This window comes from Lacerta agilis, chromosome 1 (genome assembly GCF_009819535.1).
Source record: "Lacerta agilis isolate rLacAgi1 chromosome 1, rLacAgi1.pri, whole genome shotgun sequence".
Lineage (NCBI taxonomy): Eukaryota > Metazoa > Chordata > Lepidosauria > Squamata > Lacertidae > Lacerta > Lacerta agilis.
In genome coordinates, this window is record NC_046312.1 from 95,260,650 (window position 1) to 95,287,182 (window position 26,533).

The 26,533-nt window shown below is 40.4% G+C and overlaps 1 protein-coding gene across 1 annotated transcript in view; it reads left to right on the forward strand.

Annotated features, from left to right (window-relative positions):
* Positions 1-26,533, forward strand: part of THSD7B (thrombospondin type 1 domain containing 7B) — a 352,151-nt gene that overhangs the window by 150,594 nt on the left and 175,024 nt on the right. Inside the window, 3 exon segments of the mRNA XM_033164079.1 lie at positions 11,107-11,222; positions 11,224-11,266; positions 13,331-13,528. Coding sequence (XP_033019970.1) covers positions 11,107-11,222; positions 11,224-11,266; positions 13,331-13,528 — 357 coding nt within the window.

Here is a 26,533-nt window from a genome sequence, read left to right on the forward strand (position 1 = left end):
CAACTATTTTCTGTTTTGCAAATGTGCTTATGGACCAAATAGGTTGACAACCCCTGATCTATGCTGTCGATTCTAAAGGATCCAGAATGGATGGCGATTTGGCTGTCCTTTTCATGCACAAATGAGAAGCTTTAACCATTCACTGCAGTGAAAGAGTCAGACTAGGATATGGGGAAGCCCATAAACATTTCTGGTGTGAAATTCCAATTTATAAAGATGCTTATACCCTGGTTTTCATAACAGATAGATAGATAAATCGTAAAGGGGAAATTGGAGACCCCACTGTCAAACAGTTCTCACAATAGATAATTGTCAGAAAGGTTTGTTTCTCTTCTCCCCTTTCCTTTTCCTTTCTCTCTCTGCAGTAGGTCCAAGAATCAAATAATTTTCTATATTCAGAAGAAAAGCAAGTGGATAGACAGATGCCTGATGAATAATTTATCTTTGTCTATTTTCTTCACTATACCTACTGCTCCTGCAAAATATGGCTTTGTACAGAGATGTAAGATAGCAAGAGCGTGGCATCACAGCTGAGGACTGACTTGTTTACAAAGGCAAAGCAAGTCTATCTTAGGGCAGATGGTTTGCCCTCATCATCCCCCTTGAGCAGTCCACCTGCTGCAAGCTGATCATCTATTCCGTCAGTTTGAAGGACGATATCTATTCTGTCACTATGTAGAAGGATTTGTTTTTGTCACCTGTTTGAGCCTCCCACAAATACAGCAGATCATTTACAAGAGGAATCTTCATTAAGTAGTGTTACTTTCTCTGTAACATCAGTTGCTTTCTGCGGCTTTTGGGGTTGTCTGGATTGCCCTTGCCTCAATTTCTTTTCTACATATAGCTGCCCTTGTGACACATTCTTTGTTTTCCCTAAATTTTCAGAAACTTACTACCCACTTGAAAGTAAGTGTGTGTGTGGGGGGGAATGGATTGACACAAAGCAACTAGGAAAACCAGGTGCATTTGCTTTATCAAAGGCATAAAGTAAGGCTTTGGTATTTTCCAGTTTTAAGCTATTAAAAGCGTTCCAAAACAGCCAACTTCTGGAATGCTGGAAATTAATTATGAAACCCTGGCATATTGGCATTGGTTAATTTCCATGCATTTATCTGGGTAAATAACTTTAATCAAATGTTTATTCTGTTTTAAATTGGAAATACTGGAGAGCCGTTTCACTTAAGAGTCCTGCAACAGTAAAGACTAATTCACCCATCCACTTCACTATATTAGAATTACAGGCGTACAAGAGTGGTCCTGTAGTTAAGGCAAGCAGGAAAAACAACTTTACACCATTACAAGACTCAAGATTCTAAAGGTTTATAAAAATGGCAGCAGTTGAGCTATTTGAAGTTTGAAGCTTGGCATACATGATCTTCCTGATTAATTCCATGAGTGTGCCATATTTCCAACCAATCTGATGTAAAAAGATGCCACAGGTACAACAAATTTAAAAGTGCTAAAAATTGACACTTGAACTCCTTCTCTCTCTCTCTCTCTCTCTCTCTCTCTCTCTCTCTCTCTCTCTCTCTCCAAAGAAAGCATATCATACTGTATTTATTTCCAATTTTTGCAATGTACTTTGTTCGGGTGTATTGTGGAGCACAATCCTGCATTGCTTTGGCAAAGTCATGAGTGAGGATTCAAAAGTTAAGAGAGTTTTCCTGCCTCATGGAAGTCTGTGGAGAACAAAGAACTGGCAGTAGCACCTTAAGAGACCAACTAAGTTTATTCTTGGTATGAGCTTTCGTGTGCACGCACACTTCTTCAGATACACTGAAACAGAAGAAGTGTGCATGCGCACGAAAGCTCATACCAAGAACAAACTTAGTTGGTCTCTAAGGTGCTACTGGAAGGATTTTTTTATTTTTTATTTTGCAAAAGAACTGGCAGATAGTGCAGAGCACAGCCAGACTGAAGAATAAAGCCCAAGGTCCTACCAGTGCTAAAGTACCTGTAGAGGGAACCACGTACTGAATTCTCTGTGTAAAGCCTATTGCTTTAATTAAGGAATACAAAAGGTGCAGAGGTTAAACATGGGGCTCACTAAGCTTTTTGGAATCACAGAAACCTGCAAAAGTATATCTGACCCTGCCCAACAGACACAGCAGCCCTCCATGATACAGCCTTAACTCTGATTTTAACTCTGACCTGTCTGTTCTGTTGATCAAATTATATAGAAACAATACATTGGCATATATTAGCTGTATCAATACTTGACTACAATAACAACAACAACAACAAAAACCAACCATCAGCAGCGTGTGGGGTGGGGCGGAATGCAAGCACTTAATTCTCGTTTGCACTGTTGTAGTCTTGCGTGTCGAGGTCCTCAAGCCACCCCCCAATGATTAAACACAGAGACATAAATTTTGGTTTGGGTTTTTGGCAAATAATTTAGGGCCACAACTTTATTAAAATACAAATTTGGTGAGTGGTTGCGTAGGCATTGGTTCAGACTATCTGTCCAAACGGGACAGCTGCTGACTTCAGTCAGCGTCGGGAGAATGCAGCTGGGGAGAGTTAAGGAGGCTGGGGACGAAGCCTCCCCCTCACCAGCGGTCCCGGGGGCTCTGCCTATGGCCCTAGCCCCAGACCTGGGGTTCGGACAAAGCAAAAGAGCCGCCGGATTCCTTTAACGGAATTCCCTGTACTCACTAAGCTTTTTGGAATCACAGAAACCTGCAAAAGTATATCTGACCCTGCCCAACAGACACAGCAGCCCTCCATGATACAGCCTTAACTCTGATTTTAACTCTGACCTGTCTGTTCTGTTGATCAAATTATATAGAAACAATACATTGGCATATATTAGCTGTATCAATACTTGACTACAATAACAACAACAACAACAAAACCAACCATCAGCAGCGTGTGGGGTGGGGCGGAATGCAAGCACTTAATTCTCGTTTGCACTGTTGTAGTCTTACCATCTCCATTAGGGCAGTCTCACTGGTTGTATTCTCCAAAGGCAGGACTATTCCTTTCAGTGCTTTCCATACCTGGATATAAGTAAAGACCTAATGAGTGATCCAAGTAACTCACTGAGTACAAAGAACGTACAGAAAGTTTCTAAAATTTAGCTTCAGCCTACAGCGTTCATTTAGAAGGCAAGTTGTCACCAGCTGTGCAGAGGCGTGGCAAGCCAAGCGGCACCCCCGGGGGCGGGGCCTCGCTCCGTAGCATATGCACCATGCATGTGCTACGGAGCGCAGCCCAGGCAGACTGCGGCGGCTTGGGAGTCACACTTGCGGGGGGGGGTGGCCAGGCAGTGGCTTGGGAGTCAGTCCGCCTGGACTCCCAAGCCGCCGCCTGGCCACTCCCCCACAAGTGCGACTTGCAAGCCACCGCGTGAGCAACTGCCGCACGGAAGGGGTGCAGGGCGGCAGCTTGGGAGTCCGGGCGGACCGCGCATATCCGCAGCAGCCTGTACATGTGCAGACATGTGCGGTCCGCCCGGACTCCCAAGCTGCCGCCTGGCACCCCTTCCATGTGGCGGCTGCTCGCGCGGAAGGGCTGCCGGGCGGTGGCTTGGGAGTCGCACTTGCAGGGTGGGTGGGTGGCTCAGTGTCACCCTCCCCAGGCTGGAACCCAGGGCACCCCGCCCTCACTACGCCACTGCAGCTGTGTAAACACTTTTGAATTCCACTGATTCTGGTGAGAGAGGCTTAAATGTTTATTTAATTATCCAATTTAAATTTGTAGGCTTTGGGCTTAATTTGCCTGGATCAAATATAAGTTTAGTTTATAGGAGTGACACTCAGTTTAGAACTGTAATGTCTACATTGGACCTTCAGTGGTTTCAGATGTGGGTTCTGCTGCTGACATCTGCTAGAGACCCACCTTTAATTTTGAACTAAATGGCCCTCTGTGTTTCCTTTGTATATTTCTCCTTTTCATGTTCTCTCTCTCTCTCTCTCCAAAATGTACGAAACAGAAGAAAACAGTGATCACTTAACTGTTACAAGCCACTGTAGGCTAAAGTGTGACCCAAGTCCACTGTATTAATCAGCCAAGTGTCCTTGAAGTGAATTTCCAGCTGTGTGACAGCAGCTCTTTCATGTATTTATCACATGGGACTGGGGCTATGTCTCACAGCCACAACCATGCCAGCAGAGTTGGTTTCATGAGAGTCAAATGTATCATTGATTCTGTGAGAAAGACCCACATGACTGGACCCTGCACATGTGGTTGTGTGATTTAGATACAGGCCATAGTCACATGGGATTGACTCAAAAAAACAGCAGCTTTCACACAGCTGGAGGTATATCTAAAGGGCACTTCAAGAAATCTTAAGATGGTGATACACTAAATAAGATTTTAGACCTTTGTTTGCTCAGAGAGAGGGAGCACACCTGTCACAGGATAACATACAGAGCTATTGATCTGGTGAATTGATTTCCCCCCAAAAGGGAAACTGTTAGTACAAAATAAATATTTCTTCTGAATGACCTAATTTACTTGATAAAGGACATACCTTCACAGCAGGGAACAAATATAACCTGGTGGTGTGAAATTTACATTGTTGGGATGTTCATCCATTGATCCGTAGGTTCTCCACCAAACATTTCTGTGAGTCAAATTGGTAAGATTAAAGCCACATAATGCGATGATAAATATGCAATAGCTGACTTATTTGGTGGAGATCCTTTGAAACAAGACAGAAAAGGATTGTTCTCAAATCTTTGGGGTGTACAACTGCAATGCTTTGCATTCAGAAATAGAAGGGTTTAAATTCATGAAAGGATAAAAAATCTTGATAATCACACAAGTGGAACATTTCTGGTTTTCAAATGTTATGGATCTTCTTAAAGTGGAAGGAACAAGCCCCCCCCCCACTCCAAAAAGCACCACTCTGAGTAAGCATGTTTTTAGAGCAAATAACCATCTTTATTTTGGTGCATTTCTGACTTTTCCCCACAGGTATTCTTCTGTAGTCTTTTGTTTCTGGTTGTATCATAAACACAATATTCTTATGTGGCTCATTGCTGGCTCCCATGTGGCTTCTTCTAGAGCTTCTAGAGCCTTCCTTACTTTACCCTTTGGGACTGGAAACAAGCCAAAAGCACCTTTACCTACAATGAATACTCTATGCCAGTGATGGCCAAACTTGGCTCTCCAGCTGTTTTGGGACTACAGTTCCCATCCTCCCTGACCACTGGTCCTGTTAGCTAGGGATGATGGGAGTTGTAGTCCCAAAACAGCTGGAGGGCCGAGTTTGGCCATCACTGCCCTATGCAATAATGGTAACATTTGCAGTAGTCACTTGTTGGTGCTCAGCTTTGTACAAACCCTACTGTGGCACTTCCCACTCATTGCATCATTTTTCTTTTGCAAGCCTCCCATCGCAAGTTAATTGGGCCAAGGTTGCAAGTTTTGCAACCACGCAGAGAAATAAAGAGGCAAAATGGAAAAGGTTGGGTGAACTTGGCCACATTCATTTAAATATTTACACCTGTGCATTGCAGTCAGGAAAAGACCCTGATGTTGGGAAAGATGGAGGGCACAAGGAGAAGGGGACGACAGAGGATGAGATGGTTGGACAGTGTTCTCGAAGCGACTGGCATGAGTTTGGCCAAACTGCGAGAGGAAGTGAAAGATAGGCGTGCCTGGCGTGCTCTGGTCCATGGGGTCACGAAGAGTCGGACACGACTGAACGACTGAACAACAATTGCAGTCAATTCCCAGGCCCCTCCATTCTCTAAGCATCCACCTGCAGCTGCTTCTGACAGGATTTGATGCTCCCACAAGTTGGTAGTTAGGATATATTCATTGGTGTAACCATAGAAGTATCTTCATGCATGGTTCCAATCAGTGGGTCTTGGAGATACTATCTCTTTCATTATCCAGTGGTATTTTCCAAGCTTATTTTCGGAATGCACTTGCTCTATTGACTGAGATTAGATTGTAAGGAATATTTTTTTTCCGTTTACAAACTTGGTGAATGGTCCAAAGGCGTACTAATTTGTCTTATCTTCTCGGAAGATCAATGCCACTGCCTTGCTAAAGGTGAATAAATATTGCAATCTTGCATCTGTAATTGGGACCATCATTTGTTTTAAATGACCAGTTCATTTATATCAGTTAAGCCAAACATGATTTACCAGTTCTTTACTAATTTGTGCATGTTATCTGAGAGATAATATTTCATAGTATAACACGAGATCCATTGCTTTCCCAATGCTAATTTATAACAGTGCTGAAAGGACACAATAATACAATATACAAGTAGGTATATTGAAAGCTAAAGGACTTTAGCGTAAGTGGCTTGTAGACTGTAACCTATGCGAAAATGTTTTTCAGAATCACCAATAGAGATTTTTTAAAAATAATAAAAAACACTATTCCTATCTTGAACTCAGGTAACAATTCCATAGGCTTCTGCTGGATATTAGGCTTAACTTTTAGTGGATATCAAGATGCATTGCCCTGAGTGTTTAGTATTGGCTGTAGAGAAGTCAAATCCAATAGCCATTCTGAAGGACAATCTGTCCTGAAGTTCCATTTTCTTACATCCATTCAAATTTATTTGTAGGTGTTTGGAAAGCTCTCCAACCTAGCTGTGAATTCTTCAAAATGCTGGTTTTCTTCTCAGTCTGTAGGGAGCATAAAGTTAAAGATCCATGAGAAAATATAATCCACTTCCTAAGAGAGTGAAAAATGGCTGTGAGAGAACTTAATTAATGTCAGTAAAGAATGCATCCATTTGTGCATGGCTTGTAATTGCTTAATGTTGTTGTCCCCATCGACATGAGAGTGTGAAGATGTAAGTAGTTAAAGCCTACTGACCCAGCATGGCAGTTCAGTTAATTTTACTAAGTAGCTGCTTTTTGTAAAACCTGGTGTTCAGTATTGTTGAGTTCATCCCTCTTGTATCAAGCATTCAAGTGCAAGCCTACAGAAAATCAACTCTTTTTTCCTAATTGAATTTATCATTTTAGGTAGAGTGCTGTAGAATTTTCAATCACAAGACTAGTATTTTGGGGTAAAGTAAATGTAACAAATGAATGGATTGAATATAAAAGCTACAATGCATAATGTTCTGAGAGGCATGACAGGTTGCATTTAACAGAAGTGTTATGTTTATTATTAAAGTAAAAATGATTTATTTATATATTTTTTAAAAAGCAACTGAGCTTAGGAATAGCTGGCAATTAACTCAGCTGACTTGAAGGAGAGAAAGTTTATTGGATTGGATACAGATCTGCTCTTCCATGAGTGAAAAAGCTCCTTTCATATCACTCCCTGTCTGGGCCAGGGAGGTGAATAATGTCTCCTTGTGAGTGGGGGATCCTGCATGCTTGAAGAAGCTGTGGTAAAACCACTCCACACAAAAAACCTCCCTAGATTTGGAAGATCTAAGTAACTACTGGCTAGCTGCTAATCTCTCCTTCTTGGGCAAAGTTCTCAAGTGGGTGGTTGCGGATCAGATCCATGCACTCCTGGAAGAAGCTCCATTCTTATAATATTTAGATATTCCCATAGAGAGAGAGAGAGATGAGCACCAAAGACTAGGAAATAATAATAACATTTTGATAGCAAGCACATGGTTGTGTTTGCATTCATTTTGCAGACTCTTAAATGCCTGCTCATCAGAGAATCTGACAGGTATTAAGACCATGTGCAAAAGTAATGTTAGTTGTTCATTAATTGGTTGAGTGTACATTCATACTTGGACGTTTCAGAAGATGACGATATTTGAAGAAGGACAGATAATGAGGAACGGATACATTAAGACTGACCCATTTGGAATGTTTAAAGTGATGTGTGTGTTGTGTTTTGGTCATGCCCCTGAATCAGAGGTTTTCTGTGTTTTCTGTGCCAAGGTTGCTCACAGAGAGCAGTTCCTTCATTCACTTAAAAAGCAAAACACACACACACACACCACACACAACACACACACCAATCCCCCCCCCCCCGAAAAACCAGACAGCTTCTTTTGAACTAAAGAAATGTTTGCAGACAGTTGAATTCTATGAGCATATTGAAACTCCTGTTCCTCCAAAGAGTACTGTGAGGTTTAGTGGTAGTAATCCCACATAGCTGGTCCCAGATACAATATGAGTTTTTCTGTTGTGGCCTTTTGAGGAAGTGAAGAACCCCTTACTGTAGTGTTTCTTTCCATTCTGTAGCTTCTCTGTGTACATGGAAGGCTGTACTCATCCTGGGGCAGTGTATTTTTCAGCAAGTGTTTGGGATTGATAATGGTTGAAAACTTCAAGCCAGTAACAAATATGATCTGGGTCATACTTGCATCTCATACTAAGAACATTTCTCCAGTATTATTACAATAAAAGTTTATTACTCATCTGTTGCATTTCATTCTTTTTTTCATTTTGATTTCATTTCTGCAATTTATTTCACAAGGTGAAGTGTTCACCTAATTTTCTTACTCCAACAACTTGCATTATTTATTATAGTGTGTGGTCTATATTGCTGGCGTGCTCCAGCAAATAAATGGATTGCTGCCAAAAGGCATTGGAAAACTGTGTCAAAACAAGTGACATGGCTTCAGCAACATGGCTAGTATTGCTTTCTTACAGATGAAACGGAATCCGTTTTTGATGACAAAATGCAGTGAGCCCGATTTGCTGGCTTGCATGCCAGTGTATTACCAGAATGATAAATTATTTTGCAAATCCTAATGCTGAAGGGCATATTAAGAAATGCATGAGACTCTTTGAAAGGGAATAGCTTGATGGTTAAAACTGACTAATATTTATCTTGCACTTTCTGCCAGTTGACTTTTAGAACCTGTAGAAAAGGTCTATTTGCTTTAGAAGCAAGGTGAATTGGATTTCTGCCAACTTGGTGTAGTCCCTAAATGAATATGTCAAAGGCAATATTGTCTCTAAAACAATAATAATAATTCCGAAAGCAGTATTTTCATCTAAGCAGAACTTTTCATTAGTTTTTGAATTAAATTTGGGTAATGAGGTACCATTTGATTATGAAGTAATATCCTGCAAGTGCCTGGGGAACAAGATATTTATGTGGGGATGGGGGTGGGGAGATTCCTGTGAGTTTTAAAAACTCCTGTTAAGTCTTGTCATTTCTGCATTTCAGCTTTCTCCATATGATTATAGGCATTGGAATTCCCAGCACATAAAAATGTAGAATAACAAATATTACAAACCCAACTTACCCTAACATGGTAAATAAAAACTAATATTGAAATTGGCTGATAAATACCAGGAAAAAATTGCATACATTTATAGCAATGTGTAACTTTTTTCAGAAGAACTGAATTATTGTGCATTGATACAGCTCTATCTTTTCACATGCATGGAAGTCAGATTTTGATTTCTTTGGAAACCAGATTTCAAATTGAACTATAGTTATAGGAAATTCTTTCCAGTAGCACCTTAGAGACCAACTGAGTTTGTTCTTGGTATGAGCTTTCGTGTGCATGCACACGAAAGCTCATACCAAGAACAAACTCAGTTGGTCTCTAAGGTGCTACTGGAAAGAATTTTCTATTTTATTTCGACTATGGCAGACCAACACGGCTACCCACCTGTAACTGGAACTATAGTTATAGGGTTCATTATGTTCCCAATATGTAACATGAAATCCATAGAATTGGAAGGGAGCCTCAAGGTCATCTAGTCCAACCCCTGCAATGCAGGAATCTCAACATGAGACCCACTATCAAATTTGAAACCATACCGGAGACTGCTGGAAGGCAGATTAGCTTATTTCCACTAATTTCCTCTGAAATGGTGCTCCTATGGGTTGGGGAATGCTGCAGAACAATATGGTTTATAGCCTATGGCATGGTGGACTGCAGTAGGTAGAGAAAACTGGCAAAAAACCATGTCTCCCATCTTCCGCCATCAGAAATGTTTTCCATATTGTGCAATAACTGGATGCAAACTTTAGAAATTAATTGCATTCATTTCTACCAATATCTTTTTGTATCTCAATGTTTGTGAATAAATATTTAAAGTAATTAGGGCATTTCAGAGTATGCAAGTGCCTTGTTTTAGGTTCTGTCCATTTTGATTCTCTCATCAGTCACTGAGGCTCTTTAAAAAACAAAAGACCATCTCACTCCACTTCGTATTTCCTTATCAAGCTCTTTACTCTTGGGATTCAGCTACAGGTGAAACTCGAAAAATTAGAATATCATGGAAAGGTTCATTTCTTTCAGTAATTCAACTTAAAAGGTGAAACTAATATATTAGATAGACTCATGACATACAAAGCGAGGTATGTCAAGCCTTTATTTGTTATAAATTGTGATAATTATGGTGTACAGCTGATGAGACCCCCAAAAATAACAATCTCAACTTATATCTCAACATCACAATTATAACAAGCAAAGGCTTGACATATCTCGCTTTGCATGTCATGAGTCTATCTAATATATTAAACTCCAGTAGCTAATGAAAACAATTGCTTACATAAATGACTTTTCCACAATATTCTAATTTTTCAAGTTTCACCTGTAGACTGGTAAAGAAAAAGTGATTATATGCATTGCATGTGTGATACAACGTTTTGCCACCAGATGGCGACATGAAGTCCCATTTTTCTCTACCCGTTTTCCCTCTTTAAATTTACACACTTTAAACTGAAAGGCTTCTTTGATGTGTCTAGATCCAGCCTAGTAATGTCACACAGGTAAGGAGAAGGAGCTTCTGCTTTAGAGATTACTTATGTAGTAAGGACTTCTAAATGCAGTCCCCGCCCACCCCCAGATTAGACAGACTTCACTGTGATCCCTTTAAAAAAAGTAAAGAACACTATATCCGTTTGTTAAACAAATTATTCTTAGCTGCGGTGCTGAGTTGCACCAGGGACACTAATTATTGTGCTGATTACACTATTGTTAGCTTGGATTCTGCAAAACAAAACAAAATAAAAAAATTATTTCCAGTAGCACCTTAGAGACCAACTAAGTTTGTTCTTGGTATGAGCTTTTGTGTGCATGCACACTTCTTCAGATACACTGAAACGGAAGTCACCAGACTTGTATTCTGCAATAATTTTGATGGTTGCTTGAGAATATATTTGTTCTGCATTGCAAACACTCCACGATTTGAAGGAATAATCTCTCTGTGTTTTTGCTCCCTCTTGTTTTCTTTTTCTTCCTTCCTTAAGTTGCTAGACCTGTTGAAAAAAAGCTGTGTCTCGCTCCTGCTCCCCCGGCTTCCCAACTCTGCAATATCCCATGCCCTCCTGAATGCCTGGTTTCTTCCTGGTTGGGATGGGGGGCCTTGCATTCATGAAAACTGCCAAGATAATCAAGGGAAAAAAAGGTGTGTTCTAAACTACTTTTAACAGCTTTTTGTAGGAGTGGGGCCTTGCTACATTACAAAATGCAACTTATAAAACTGGATGAATCTAATGTATAAAAGCTGACTTTAGATTTGTAATTAATCATTTTTAGTGTGTTTTTTAAAGACCTGTGGGGTGGGGACCGCAAGTTTCTCCACAGCTTATTGATACCAATGGACATCACAGCCCGAAATGTGTAACCTAATTTTTTTCCAAGGAAAAAATAACAATTTACTATGTAATAGGAATAAACCTACATAATTTATAACTATTTGGGTCATTATATTAAAACGTAATACTGCATAAGGGAAAGGACTGTAATTCAGTGGCATAGCATCTGCTTCGTGTGGGGAAAAAACATTAAAAATGTCATACCTTGGGTTACGAACACTGCGGGTTGCGGACCGCACCAAACCCGGAAGTATTGGAACGGGTTACTTCTGGGTTTCGGCGCTCACGCATGCGCAGAAGCACAAAAATGACGTCATGCGCAGAAGCGCCGAATCGCGTCATGCCTGCGCACAGACAGGGCGCTTCAGGCTGCGAACACTGCGGGTTGCAACATGCCTCCTACACGGATCACGTTCTCAACCAGAGGTATGACTGTAACTGTTTTGTCTACTAATGGCAGGTTGTTGTTTTTTTTAAAAAAAACCTTTTGTAAACTGCTTGCAAGTTCTATTCACACAAAGCAGTATATAAACTCTGTTAATAAACAGACCTCTGGCATCTGCAGGCAAGTTTGAGAACATCCCCTGTCTGAAACCCTGGAGAAGCTACTGATTGGTGGCATAGACAATACTGTACTAGATGAATGAACACGGCACATAGTTAAACTATGGTACATGCGCTAATGAGAGTCAGTGGTGGCCACCAACCTGGATGGCTTTAAAAGAGAATTAGACCCATTCATGGAGGATAAGGCTGCTCGGTGGCTGCTCACCATGATGGCTAGGCTTACTTCCATTGTTAGAGACAGTATGCTTCTGAAAACCAGTTACTGGAAACTGCAGGAGACAAGAGCGCCATTGTACTCAGATCTTGCTTGGTGGCTTCCCACAAGATGCTGGAACAGATGGGCCATTGACCTGATCCAACAGGCTCTAATTGTTGGCATCCATCCGTCTTGAGAGACAATGGAATGCGCCTTCAGGGGTGAAGTCAAGCTGCTGTGTTGGCAGCACTGAAGAGGCCTCCCTGAGGTGTAAGACCAGGCAGTTGTATTTGGAGGTCCTGGGCTGGCCAGATGCTGATGAGGTTCAAAGGAAAGCAGAGCAATATGTTTGGCCGAATATGAAGGCTGCTCCTTATTGCTTCATAATGCAGAATAATTAATTATTTCCATGGGCAAGATTTTAGGTCTCCTTGGAACCTGAGCTAAAGCTCATGTAGGGGCCACAGAACTGCACATGCTCTCTTTCACTTAGTGTACTCATCCTTCTCTCTTCACTGCTGACCTTCATGTGTTGAATGTGAAGGTCTGAATGGGTTTTTTTTTTTAAATCTGTGGTCAGCTGAAAGTATTCAAAAGTCTGCCTGCAGAACCCAGATTGCACAGGGTTCCTGGTTCAGAAAGACTACCACTGAATAGACTTTCACCCCCAGCATGAAAAGTTTGGAAGTGAAACCAGCAGGGAATTGGCATTGAGTGATGTGACACCGGCACACAGGGAGGTGTAGGTAGTGGATCCACTCCCCCGCCCCTTCTAAATTTGCTGAATGCATGGGAGCTCATGTTCTTATACCTCAAACTGTTTTAGGATCAGAAATTTTGACAGGAATCAGAGCGTGTGAGGGATGGAGGGGGTGCATGAGCCTAAGGCTCGTTCATGTAATCCCAAAGCATGGGCATTATGCAGTGTTCATGATGCAGCTTGGCACATATTGAAAACCACAACAACACAACTACAAATAATACCTTTAAAGGGGTATTTGTTCTTTCTTTGGACAGACCGTAATTTGGAAGTTATGCAATCAGTTTATGTAACTTCTTTCCTTCCTTATCAGGTGAAACCTAGCTATCACTTTTGTTCCCCCCCTTCCTTAGGTTTCAAAATGAGGCAAAGACACATCATTGTGGAACCCATGGGTACTTCTGGCAATTGCCCGCACTTGATAGAATCTATTCCATGTGAAAACCCAGTGTGCTACAAGTGGATCATTTCAGAAGGAGTCTGCTTACCTTATAACGGAATATGTGGACAAGGGAATCGTGTGCAGCATGCTGTATGCAAGAACTACAAGGGTATGTGGTGCAAACAACACTTTATTTAAATATATTTTGCATATTCTAAGAGATTTCAGAGCTGCGCATTAAGCAAAATTCCATGATGCGAGGCTTCCAGTTTTATAATAGGATATGAATTTCCCCAGAGCTTATGGCTTTATCATATTCTGGCTTTTGGTCTTAAATGAGATCTGTGATCATAAAATAAATACTTTATGCTTCCAGTCACTTTCTGTAACACGGTATCCTACCCTGAAAGCATGTTAAGGGGACAGGGAGGCAGTGCACACTAGCTCTACCCCCAATGTCATGGCTCCATCAACTACAGCTTCAAATGTTCTTCACACGTTCAGTAGAAGGTCTGAATGGAGATCCTTCCTATCTCTGGATCATTGTGCTTAGAATTCTCCCTGTATTCGAAAACTCTTGTTACAGGGAACCTCTTAAACATGTTACTTAGAATGCATTTAAGATCCCCATTCCAGAAATGTGGTGGTGGATGAAGAAGTAGGGATGACACATGTCAGAGACATTAGTTATGGAATAACTGCATATCGCCCTGCATCCCGACATGATTTATATGTCCCATATGTTTGTGGAAAATCTTATGAAACCCTGTCCACAGAGTCTGAATTCAGCACAGGCAGAGCACTTGTCCTGTGGACCAGAGGCAGGATGCATGCTTACAAATCAGATACTTGATTAGGCAAACAGAAACTTAGGGCCAAAGATGGGCATGGTAGGTATATAGTTTGGATATCATTTTGAAAAGATGAGGTGGGGGGAAATGAAGCAGGGCTGGTATGAGTTGAGATGAGGTAAGGGTGGAGACAGTCTGTGTTGTTACTTGACGCAGTGAGTTGTCAGATTAACCTAGAAGAGAGGGCCTGGTGCCTATCCATCAGTTTGGGAGGTCAAATGAGCATCTTTTAGGCTATGTGGTCAGCTCATAGTTCTGCAGTCCAGAAAATGACCAATAGTTAGGTCTGAGAGTGAGACTCTTGAGGGAGGGTGCACCTAAAGAAGGGGATTATTTTCCTGACTGAACAGGGATGGAACTTGTGGTCCTCCAGATGTTTCTGCACTCCCAAGTCCCTTTAGGCCCAACCAGCATGACCAGTGATCAGGGAGGATGGGAACATCATCTGGTGAGCCAAATGTTCCAAGCTCCCTTCCTACAAAGTGGAGTGGTTGTCACCTCCCCCCCCCCCAATACATACCTGTTCATCAGAGTAAATGACTGCACAACACTTAGGCTCCTTGACACCAAATAGCAGGCATGTTCCTTCACCTTGCATGCCCAGCTTAATACAGTACTTTCTGGTTTGTCAAACTGTGGCTTGCTGGGAACTCTGAACCAAGGAAAACTGTGGACTGATTGTTGTCTACATACCAGGATTGCAAACTATGCTTTTGCAATAATTTCACAGCTAGTCAGTCAAACAGGGCTGGGGATTTTGCACCATATTAAACTAAGTAGTTGCACAAGCAGAATGAGTTCCACTTGCACAACAGGACTCCCCTTCCCTCTTCTCCCCAGCACTTTCCTCACATCTGCTTCAGAGAGGCTTAGGAGAGTTCCTAGAACTATGCACAAGGAAAGAGATCATTCAGTCAGGCAAGCAAATTTAAATGCAGCCCTGTATTAGAACCAAAGATAGACTTTTCGTTCTGTCTTGGGCATAACTACAAAAAACACAAGCAAAGTGAAACAACTAGGAACTACTGGTACTCTGTTCCTACTAAGCTGTAAGTAGGGAACATTCCTGAATGCCAGCATGGCATTGTTTGCAATCCTGGTTTATAATGAGAGCTCAAACCATAGTTATGACAAACTGTAGTTTGATAATTAATCCAGCCATGCAAGAGGAGAAGGCAGTGAATGAGCATGCACCACATTCCTCGTGCAAAAAACCATCCTTGGGCTATTATATCAATTGCTCATGTTATCTGTTGGTGGAATGGTATAGTAGAAATCTTTTAAATAAATAGTACTATTTAATATGAATTAAGGAATTTGCATTTCTGAAAACTTTGAACTCTCTGTGTCTCCCCACCCCTTACTACAGCTTTTCAAAAAGTATAGTCGAGGAATATGCTGTTGCCTTGCAACAGCTGATTTATGCTACATGATTCTGATGATATGTAAATGAAAACATTGTATTGAGTAATGTGGTGTTTACTTAGCAACATTTCAAGTCTGAAATGTGTTCAGTTTACAGCTTGTCAATAATTAGTAAGCATACATTTTTATATGAAATGTGCAAACAAACAGTGGGTGGTGTTTTCCTACCAGCAGGTTGAAATGCATCCAAAAGCACCATATTTTCTGATGAGGTCAATGTAGCCCCATCACAGGATTGTATTATAGACTATCCTTCAGTCTTTAAACATATAGAATAGTGTCATAATTTTAGAAACTGCCAAGTTGATACAAATATTCGAAATAAAGGAGTGCCGTTAACGACATGGAATTAATACCACAGCAGAAATGCTGCTGAGAGGAAACAAATGAGGTTAATTATAAAGTGGGCTCAGTTACTGTGTAACCACCCTCCCCAAGTTGTTCAAAGTATTGTTGAACTCTTCCCACATTCAGGGACCCTGATAAAGCATGCAGAGCATTCTTGGGTTCAAGCGAATGCCACCAGAATCCAGAATCCCTAGGCGGACCTTCTCTGTGTAGCATGGCAAAGGTCAGGGACAGAGCAGGAGGAACCACTTAGACATGATTGTAATTAAGTTTGATTTGATTTGATTTGATTTATTTGTATATCCATGGTGCTTTTTATTCAAATGAATCCCAAAGCAGCTTACAAGCGATAAATAGCAATAGCATGATAGAACATGATTAGGCCTCATCATGGGACTGAAACTGCCTTGGTTGTGCTGGTCGATGATCTCCAGCGGGCTAGGGACAAAGGTGAAAGCTGTTTCCTAGTTCTGCAGGATCTCTCAGCGGCCTTCCATACCATTGACCACGACATCCTTCTGGACCGGTTCTGCTCCTTCCTCCTGGGCCGTGTCCAGAAAGTGGTGTTGGGGGATGAGTGTTCAGACCTCTGGGAGCTCTGCTGAAATGTAAACATTTCCCCAAATCTAGCAATGTGTATTCCCCCCCCCCCAATCAGCCTCCATTGGTTACACTAATGGAAGGCAGGACACACAACTGATCGCTTTTTTTTATCCTCTGCATCCCCTGAATATGATCTCCTTGCTCCAGTCATTGCAAAATCTTTCTGCCCTCTTCAACTGCAGCCCCATGCAGCACAATCCACATTCTTCATTAGTGCCCCCCCCAACCACATGTAGATTTTCAGGGGGTGTAGGAACTGGAAATGAAGGCAAAATATTGGTTGTACAAGCTGTGTTCCACTTACACAACCACTGGACACAGCTCTTTGCATGACCCCACTTTTATAGTGGTCTGTACACTTTGTGATAATTAGTTTCTGCAGAGTTAAAGCACTTAGAAAGCCAAGCTCTATCTCATCATAATATTCTGTTGTGGAATAGTCAAACTTTATTAAGGCAGACCGAGTAGCCAACGTTTGCCTGATATCGCTGTCCTCAAACAAGTAGTTTCACTGCTGAGTCTGTGTTTTAATTGACATTACAAATTGTGAAAAATGTTGCCAGTTTCTCCCTTAGTTCTGTCATTGAGGGGGGAAAGATGTTTGTAGTTCTTTTGCATAATGGATACAAAAAGCTAGGAATGTATGGTGGAAGTAAGAAGTTTGTGATTGAAACAATTCTTCCTTTGCACCAAGTGTTGTGGGAAAGGACCTCTTGAATTCAATTTGGCATTTCCTTTGCAGCTGGACATTTGTTTTCTAAGCCTGTCATGTTTAAATTTGGAAAGATTAATCGGGACATGTTCAGCTCAACTGACTCATTAGAAACAGCAGCATGGCTAACTATTATGTAAGTCTGGGATACTCCTTGAAAAGTTTTTTCTTTTTCTTTTTTAAAAAGCAAATTTACTAGAATTGATAGACCTTTCTTCAGATTTTACTTATCGTAGATGTTGACATGCTTAAAAATCAGCAATTACTTCTGCCCATTCCTGGCAGTCAACACACAGCTTGCTCCTGCTGAGACCAGCAGGGCAAATGAAGACTGTAGAATTTATCATCCTAATTGTGCAACAGTAATGTTGGCTCTACTAGTCCTCTGACTAATCTCAGTACACAGTGGATATAAGAGAGTGAGAACATAACGTTTCCCTCTCTTTCAGAAAATGGAAAGATAATTAGCACAGGCAGCTGTAAATCTTCCAGGTAGACACAGCCCTTGGCTGATATCTTTGCTACTGGTGTGGAGCACACCACGGTATTCTGCAGTGAGTTCAATTCTGTTGTGTCAAATTCTGTTCAATTCTGTTGTGTCAAATGTCAGATATTTCCATCATATGCCTATGAGCACATATTACAGATTTTGTCAAGAATCTTAGAGTTGGAAGGGATGCCAAGGGCCATCTAGTCCAACCCCCTGCAATGCAGGAATTCCAATAAAGGAGTTCCAATAAAGTAAAGATATGCCCAATAAATTAGCTGGATTGTATGCAAGTATCTTAGCCCATGGTGAATGTAATGCTTCTTGAGCATCAGTGTTAAAAAAAAGTGACAGGTATGGGTGCTCTGCTTGCCCCTCTCTCTCTCTCTCTCTCTCTCTCTCTCTCTCTCTCTCTCTCTCTGCACTTACATACTTTATGGCATATGGCTAACTAGGAGAGTGTCCTGATCCCAGCTAAAATGAGTCCATGTCCCTGTTCTGAGATTCCGAAAACATTCAAAAAGGAGGCCCCTAGGAACTACAAAGCAGGACTTGCTAGTATCAGGAAGTGGCAACTCTCTTCAAAGGAGCTGGAGGGTTTCCTTATACATTAGAACAAAAGTGGGGGAACTTGTGGTCCTCTAGATGTGCAGGACTGCAACTCCCATCATTCCTGCCAAGGCCATGCTATCTGGGCGTGATGTGAGTTGGAGTCCAACAATATATGGATTTCTGCAGGTTAGCCATTTGTGAATTGCAGAGAATAAGGGCTGGTAAATGCATACATGTTTATCACTTGATTACTAAACCTTTCGTAATTGACAGCCAAATGAATGAAGAATTGAAAAATGTGTGTGAGCTGACCTCAGTAGCTATGGAAGCTCTCTTGGTGGTAATTAATCTTTGATTATCAATTTGCACATGTGCATGAGCATTTGAAGTACGAATGATACATGTGTTTGCTGGTCCTTTAAAATAAAGGACTGGTTCTTTTTATTCTGCCACCCATGGGAGAAATGGGTACCTGCCCTCTTTCTAGACTGTTCCTTGCAGGTATTTTGAAGGGAAGTACTCAACAAATCTCCTTTAGTAATGCATACTGAGCTACATTAAAAAGCTACTCTCTTAAGTGGATAATGTTGGTAAAGCCACAAAAGCTTTCACTAATATTTGCCTGAATGCCAGATGTGTCTACTTTGCTAACCTGCACTTCATTTGTGTCTTTTGGTTTCTCTCTCAGGAAATAATAGCAGAGCATTATTTAACTTTCTGATTCCAGAATTCATTGTCAACTGTGTGGTTTAATTTGCAATGGTTTTTGCATTTTCTTGCATTCTTCTAAAGCACTCTGGCTTTGCCAGGTCAAATAAAACTTTGAATCCTATTATAGGTGCATTAAGTGGTTATACATTTTAGTACACAAAGGCTGAGCCGTAGTGAGGGATTGTTTCAGAGATACATATTGAGGTTTTAATTTTGCCTTGAAGACTGATGTACCTTTCCTTAAAGACATTGTGTAAGTTTTGCTAGTGGATTGTCTTTGGAAGAATGATCTGCTCTGCTCATGAAACAGAAATGAAGCAATTGATTGAGAGAGAATGAATGATGTGCCATCCACCTACAGATATCCAGTGAATTGGACCTGATTAACCTAATTTAGAAGAATACTCAGCAGAGAAGAGAAATTTACACATTAGCTATATTATTTAAGTAAGATTGATTTAATTGTATTCGGCTAGATAGGCCTTTAATAGGATTCGCCTGTTGTTGTTGTTGTTGTTGTTGTTGTTGTTGTTGTTGTTGTTGTTTTATCATTGAAACTATATATGTTACCACAGGGATAAAATGAAAAGTACCCATGGTTGTAAAAGCTTTGCATATTTAGTTAGATTTATAGCCAATTCTTGTCAAATGCTCACTGCTGGATTAGTAATAATTTTACATGAAAGAGAACCAATGTGGCATATTAGCTGTTGTAGTAGCAAATGAAACAAATTTTTGTGGTATTTTGTTGACATGGGACTGAACTCACTTTTGAGCCTTCCTTGTTCTGTGGGTGTGTTGAACTGGTGGTTTAGAGCAAACTAAGAAACATGCAGATGGTCTGAGAGCTCCATTGTGCATCACCTCCCCTATCCTTCTCTGGTAGGAGTGCTTTCATTTTTGAGGGACCTGCTTGATGAGACTGCTTCTTGCAATATGCTCCAGCTGGACAGCAGAGACAGTGGGTGGCTTGGTGGGGAGCATCCCTTCAGTGAAACATCTTAAAAGGCATATACTGTGTTGGCATGGTGAGCCAACCTGGAAGGGGAAAGGCCAAAGGAATATAAACCTTTTGTGGATCACTGCAAGGGCAAGGGTGTTAATCCCCATAGACCTTGTTGAAGGTCTGCAGACTGGATGAATGTATGTTGCTTGGTGAGATAGCATAGACAGAAAGTTATTGGCTTCCATGTGGGGTAAGAGCTAAGGGTAATGGTGGGCATAATGCATCTCTGGGTAAAAGCCAGGGAGAGATGGAATGAGGTGGTATTTGAAGACTGAGTCTTGGATCCAAACTTTTGGGATGCAGGTGCATTGACTTGAACATGGTGATGTCTCTTATGCAGCTGTTCTACTTTTTATTTTATATTATTCTCTCTTGTTTATTTATCATTATTATCATTCCATCATTCGCAGATCTCAGGGTGGTTCACAACATAAAAATGTAAGATAAAAACACAAAATACATAATAACTCCCCACTCTCTTTAGTTTAGTTTAATCTATTAAATTAAATTAGGTAAGTTTATTTGTATTGTTTTATATAATATAAAAGTTTGTTTTTTCCTATTTGCATATTGATGTGATTATTTCTAATTGTTTCTAGGTTGTTTGTTTGTTTGTTTGTTTGTTTTTTAAAAAGTTTTAATCTTAATCTTAACTATGGTTTGTTTGAAACAAATAATCTTCAAACCATGGATTATGAAACTCCCTTGTTTCAACTAACTATATTTAACAATAACCATGGTCTACGGTTCAAAGGTAATGTTCAACAGTGGTTAATTCAAATCAGAAGTCAAAGCTTCAGTTCCTCATCATAGTTGCAGCAGAGGAGGGGAGGGAGGGAGGAAGCAGCACATCAGTCCCCATAACAATAAAACCATAGTTAATTATGTCATCAAAGCACAGATATTTTGCTCTCTTGAAAATACTAGGTTACGCTTTGCAAAGACTAAATAGCATCATAGATAAATTGATAATGCTACAAATCACACCACTGTTTATCTTAATTTTGTTTTGCCATATTAAGAGAAGAAAAAAATATACTATACAGCAGGCATGAAATATTCCAATCAATTCATTACACACTTACATATTGTTTGGGGGGAAATAATAATTTATCCATCCCACTGTTTCCTTAGAGTGAATCAGATAATGACAGTGTCCACAAGCTGATTATATGTGATGATTTTTTTATTAAAAAATGAGAGCCTTATCTATCATTGCCCCTTGTAGTCAGCATTTTGCTTTGTTGCAATTCCCTCACAGTCCTTTGCTAATTTGCTTTTTTGATATTGTGCTACCTAGCAAGAAATAAAATTAAGAACAAAGAAGATTACTTGGGGATAATAAACAGCTTCAATAAAAATCTAAATGACTAATCAGACAAAATAAGTCCTGTGGCATAAATTAGAAGAAAATTGCAAGATTGAGAAAAGTGGTTGAGAATGCTAAAATAGTTTGTCTCTTTCTGAAGACTTCCAGGGCCCCTTTGCTCATGAAACTCTCAGGCCAACAACAGTAGGCTCTGAAGACATTCTGCAACCGATCAGTCTAGGCCAGCCTTTCCTAACATGTCACCCTGCTTTTGTTTTGAATCAAAACTTCCATCATCCCTTACTACTGACTACGCTAGCTGTGGCTGACTGAAGTCTTCAAAACATTTGGAGAAATGTCAGGATAGGTGGTCAATACATTTGAGAGCAGCTGTGAGTCTGTTTCCCTGAGAATCCTTATAGTCTACTGTAGAACCCATTCTGCATTCCACAGTTCATTTTAGGATTTGGATGAAATGTAATGGAACAATTTCTAGCTCTACCATAACTTTCAGAGCAGAACTGCTTTGGGGTGCTTGGGGGGGGGGGGAAGAGAACACCTGCTTTGTTATAATAATGAGACTTCTACTGCAATAGCTGAGCTATTAACCACTTGAGTGTATGAGCCATTGTGCAGTTTTGTGACTTGTGGGATCCAAAAATAGTTTTCCATATCTGGTTCCTTAATGCCAGAGCATGGTCCCCATTCCAATTCTGCTTCTCAGCTCTAAACAGCAGTCTGTGCTGTCAGTTCTGCTCTGTCCTTGTCATGGCATCATTACTATGTAGGTTTATTGAGGGCAAGAAAGGAGACGCCTCGCTGTAGCCTCTTTGTTTGACGTTCTTTCAGATTCATACAAGCCATAGAAGCCAATGCAAATGAGTGCCTTAGCTAGTAATAAAGGATGGTAAGAGTATGACTCTTTGCCAAGTACAACTTCAAGCTTATGAATGTCTTCCCATTGCAGTAATAGCTTACATAAAAGAAGCAGTATGCCTAAATTTTGCTGTGATTATATTTAAGGTCAACAAAGAGAGCCTCTGCTGTGATACTCACTGGTATGAATTAAGAGGAATGAACATTTATGAAAACCAATTTCTTGCTGTGTGAAAAATGAACCATTATTATCCTTTTAACAGAGACTCACTTTGATCTGATTAAAATACTGGCATTATGAGAAGAAAAGAAATAGTTTAAAGGCAGAGTTGGGAGTTTTCAGACAGGCTTATGGATTCAGAAAGCATACTCAGCTAAAAACAAACAAAAAATGTTGCACTTTAATCCTTTTTTAAGGCTTCATGCTAGCCTTTTGTTTTTGTTTTATTTAAAAGATTACAGCACATTGATCAACTGCTGAAGTTACTTCCTAGTTTTCTGTCACATTTAGAACAGGTTAAAAATGATGGGCAAGATTCACTAATGAGTCCTGTCAGTGGAAGCTGTGCAAGGACTTCTGTTTGTACAATGCTTCCTCTCCCTGAACTCACTGAGATTGGAAGAGGAAAGAATTGCAGAAACTGAGTCACTGCATGAAAAACACATATTACATACTTTAAGTCCATAGAGGAACGTCTGTGTTTGCTGTGCCACTGCAGGAAATGGATTACTATCTGGTAGGCACCTGAATCTGGCCCTTGAGATAGGCTATAATAAATCTGGAATAGGATAGACCGTTTCTAGCATTACTCTACTGGGGTAGAATTCAGTGAAACAGTTTTGTCTCTATGTATACATTATTATTACTATTAGAAATATTTTGCAGTTGCAGTAAAGGAATTCTGAGTGGCTTGCCAAAAATGAAAACACAGCCAATTGAGAGCTCTGTTATCAAGTGCAAGAGGGCACTCAGGGTGATTGCATCAGTTGCCCTGGCCACCCATGTATTCCACAGATCAACCAGGGTTTTAAGGGAGGGGGGGGGCGCAGCCATATACCAGCCAGAAAATCTCCCCGAACCATCTCAAAACCAATTGGATTTATCACTCTCTGAGGGCAGAACATTCTCTAATAGTTCCCCACACCCCTGCGGAAGGGGGAATGCCACTGAAAGCCTAAAACTAAACCTTGGAGGAATGGATATTAGAACTCAGACACTTTTGGCAATGTGATGTTTTTCTTTACCTTTTAAAGCTAGTTTTTAAAGATGTTTGGATTCAGTTAGAGACTGCTTGGCTGATCTGTAAGCCTTTGTCACTTCTGTGTAATAGGGAAGGCCATAGTGCACTTAGAACACAAGGTGCCAAGTCCAATCCTTGGCATATCCTGGAAGGACTGGGGGGAACTCCTGTCCGAAATACTAGAGAGTCACTATCAGTCAATGTAGTAGGATATACGGAGCTGGATGGACACTACTAAGCTAGATGGTGCAAGGCAGCATCCTAGCTTCTTATGTGAGAGACAGTCTTTTTTCCCAATTCAGAAAGCAAGCACCTAAACCTGAAATTTTAATGTGACTATTAGGCAGCAACAAGCAGCGAGAACACAAGAATCCATTTAGAATGCCCATGTCTTAACCTGACTCTGGATTGTTCTCTCTCTCTCTCTCTCTCTCTCTCCCCACGCCCCCCCCCCCCATGCTGTGAGGTGATTTTTGCAGCCAATAAATCTCATAAACTGCTTTAGTCAGAGGTTAAGACTTTTTGAAAGAAAAGAATTTCAGGATGCTGTTAGCCTTATGTTCTGCAGAGACCAGTCACTCAGCATCCTGTTGCAGTTCTAACACAAAGTGAAGGAAAGCACAGTCAACAAGGTGATATCCTCTTAAGGTCTGATGCTGTGATCTGCCAGTAGTAGAAAGAGAGGCTTTATATCACAGGATGGCTGGGGACCCATAGCAGTCAGATACTAATTGTGATGTATTTAGCTGTTTAACTGTATGACTTTGTTTTCTTTTGTCTTGTACCTTTATTCTTTGGGGACTATAGTTCTCACACAGATAGACAGGTGTGTTCTCTGTGTTGCAAATTGTCATTGACACCAGCTGGGTTCTTGTAATCAGAAGTTTACATAAGTCATACATTTTGCTGCTAGAGGTGAAAAATCCATATTTTGACATATTTTTAAGATGGAGCAAAATTATTATTATTACACACACACACACACACACACACACACATATCACAGGGCAGTTTACAGTATAAAAACACAAAAGACATAACACAGCAACAAAACAATTCCCTTAAAATGTGCTTTAAAAAAAATCAACTTCCTTTCCATAATGGATTGTTAATATAGTGTCTGTGGTAACCTTTCTACAGGTGCTGAAACACAAAAGGTCCATTTAGCCCTTTGCATTTATTGGAACCAGTGGCTTCCTAGCTTAGATCGAAATGAGCTCATGAATTTTTTAACAACAGTAAGAATATATTAAATATATGGCTCACAACTGAATGATGGTTTATAACTGACATTCTTAATATCACCATGACACAAAATTAATCCCTCACCTTCTGAGTTTATTGTCATCAGCAGTATGAAGGCTTTATTCCTTCAAATGGTTGTTGCTGCTAGGACTCGAAGCTACTGATCAGATTTAGGGGATCCAGCTTTTCTAAGACATATACTGTCAGTTCTTTCAGTCTTTCTAATCATTAACATCATCATCTTTTTCTTACTGGTGTATGCATATTACTGCCTTAAATACATGAAGAATCTTGCTAGTCTCTCCCCACTCCCTTCAGCAGCAGATCAATCTCTTTAACATGCATGGGACTAAAAGTGATGGAATGGGACAAATGTATTTCTATAGACTGCATCTTTGTTCCACATTTCCTTTGAGGAGCTTGGACTCACATTGAGGGTTCTTTCTTCCTGTCCATTTTACCATCCTCCTGTGAGGCAAGGGACAGAAGGAGAGGCCAAGTCACTCAGTGAGCCTCATGGCTAAGTGGGTGACACTCGAAGATAAGACAGGGATCCATTAGAAATAAGTAATTTAAATGTAAAGTCAGGTGCGTAATCTTGGGCTTGATGTGTTCAAGCACATCAGTCCAACACAAATATGAATAGCTACTATAAAAGACTTTAAACCCAGTCCTTTTCACAGCAGGGTATATGATTTCTATTATTTTTACAGTGATAGTCATGTCGCAGCTGCCACTGGGGATGTGCGGCATTGGTATAGACATTGACTCATAAGGTCAGTGAACAAAGTGAGGAGAACCTAAAATATTTATTGTTTATCATGCCTGATGCATTCAATGCATAACGTAACTCTTCTTCATAGGGAAAGATTATTATTTTTTGTCTTTTGCGTGATACTCTTTGTTTTCTTTGAAAGGGTGCATGCAGGCACTCCTAGGCATCACTATGAAGTCTATTCATACAGAGTGATGTGCTTGTCTTCCTGCATGGTGCAGTTACATGGCATGCACCCTGATTGGCTAGCTGAGGTCATAGAGCCTGCCCACCAACAAAATGCTGTTTGTTTGTTTTAATTGAAAACAGGATCTACTGAAACTACACTGCAAATGTTAGCCTGCATATATTCAGCATGGTACTAATATGAAGGTACTCAATTGCAAAGCCACACACTTAATAACTCTGCTTCAGTACAGCAAAAATCTGTTCTTTTCCTCCCCACCCTTACTTTTTACCTTGAATGTGTTTTGAAATGATGAAAGCTTGATCATTATGAAACTAACAAAGATCAGGAAGTCAGACATAACCTTTTGCAGTGTGTAGATTAGTATTGGTGATAAAGGTCACCTTAACACTGTGTTCATTATGGCATTGAAGTGGATATGTTTAGTAGAATTCACATGTAGAACAACTTTAGCATTTATTAAAAGTATAGTGTGCTTCCAAGCCAATTCAGGGGGGAAAAAATCATCCAAGTTACCATCCCAGGCGAATGAAGATACTCAGTCAATCTACAAAAGCTTTAGCATTCAAAGTTTTAAAAATAACTCAATATTAAATAGATCTTCTATCACTTTAAAATAGATTACAGATACTGTTATTCACATGTTTACTTAGTACCGATCAGAAGATAGTAAGATCTGTAAATACCAATAGTAATTATTGCTTCATTCAATGAAGTAAAGCATGCAACACAAGAAAACTTAAGACAGCACCACATCTGTATTTCCACATAGTTTATTTTCTGATTATGTCTTTGGTGGATGCTTAGAAGTGATATGAAGGTGATAAATGGCATGATACCTCCTAT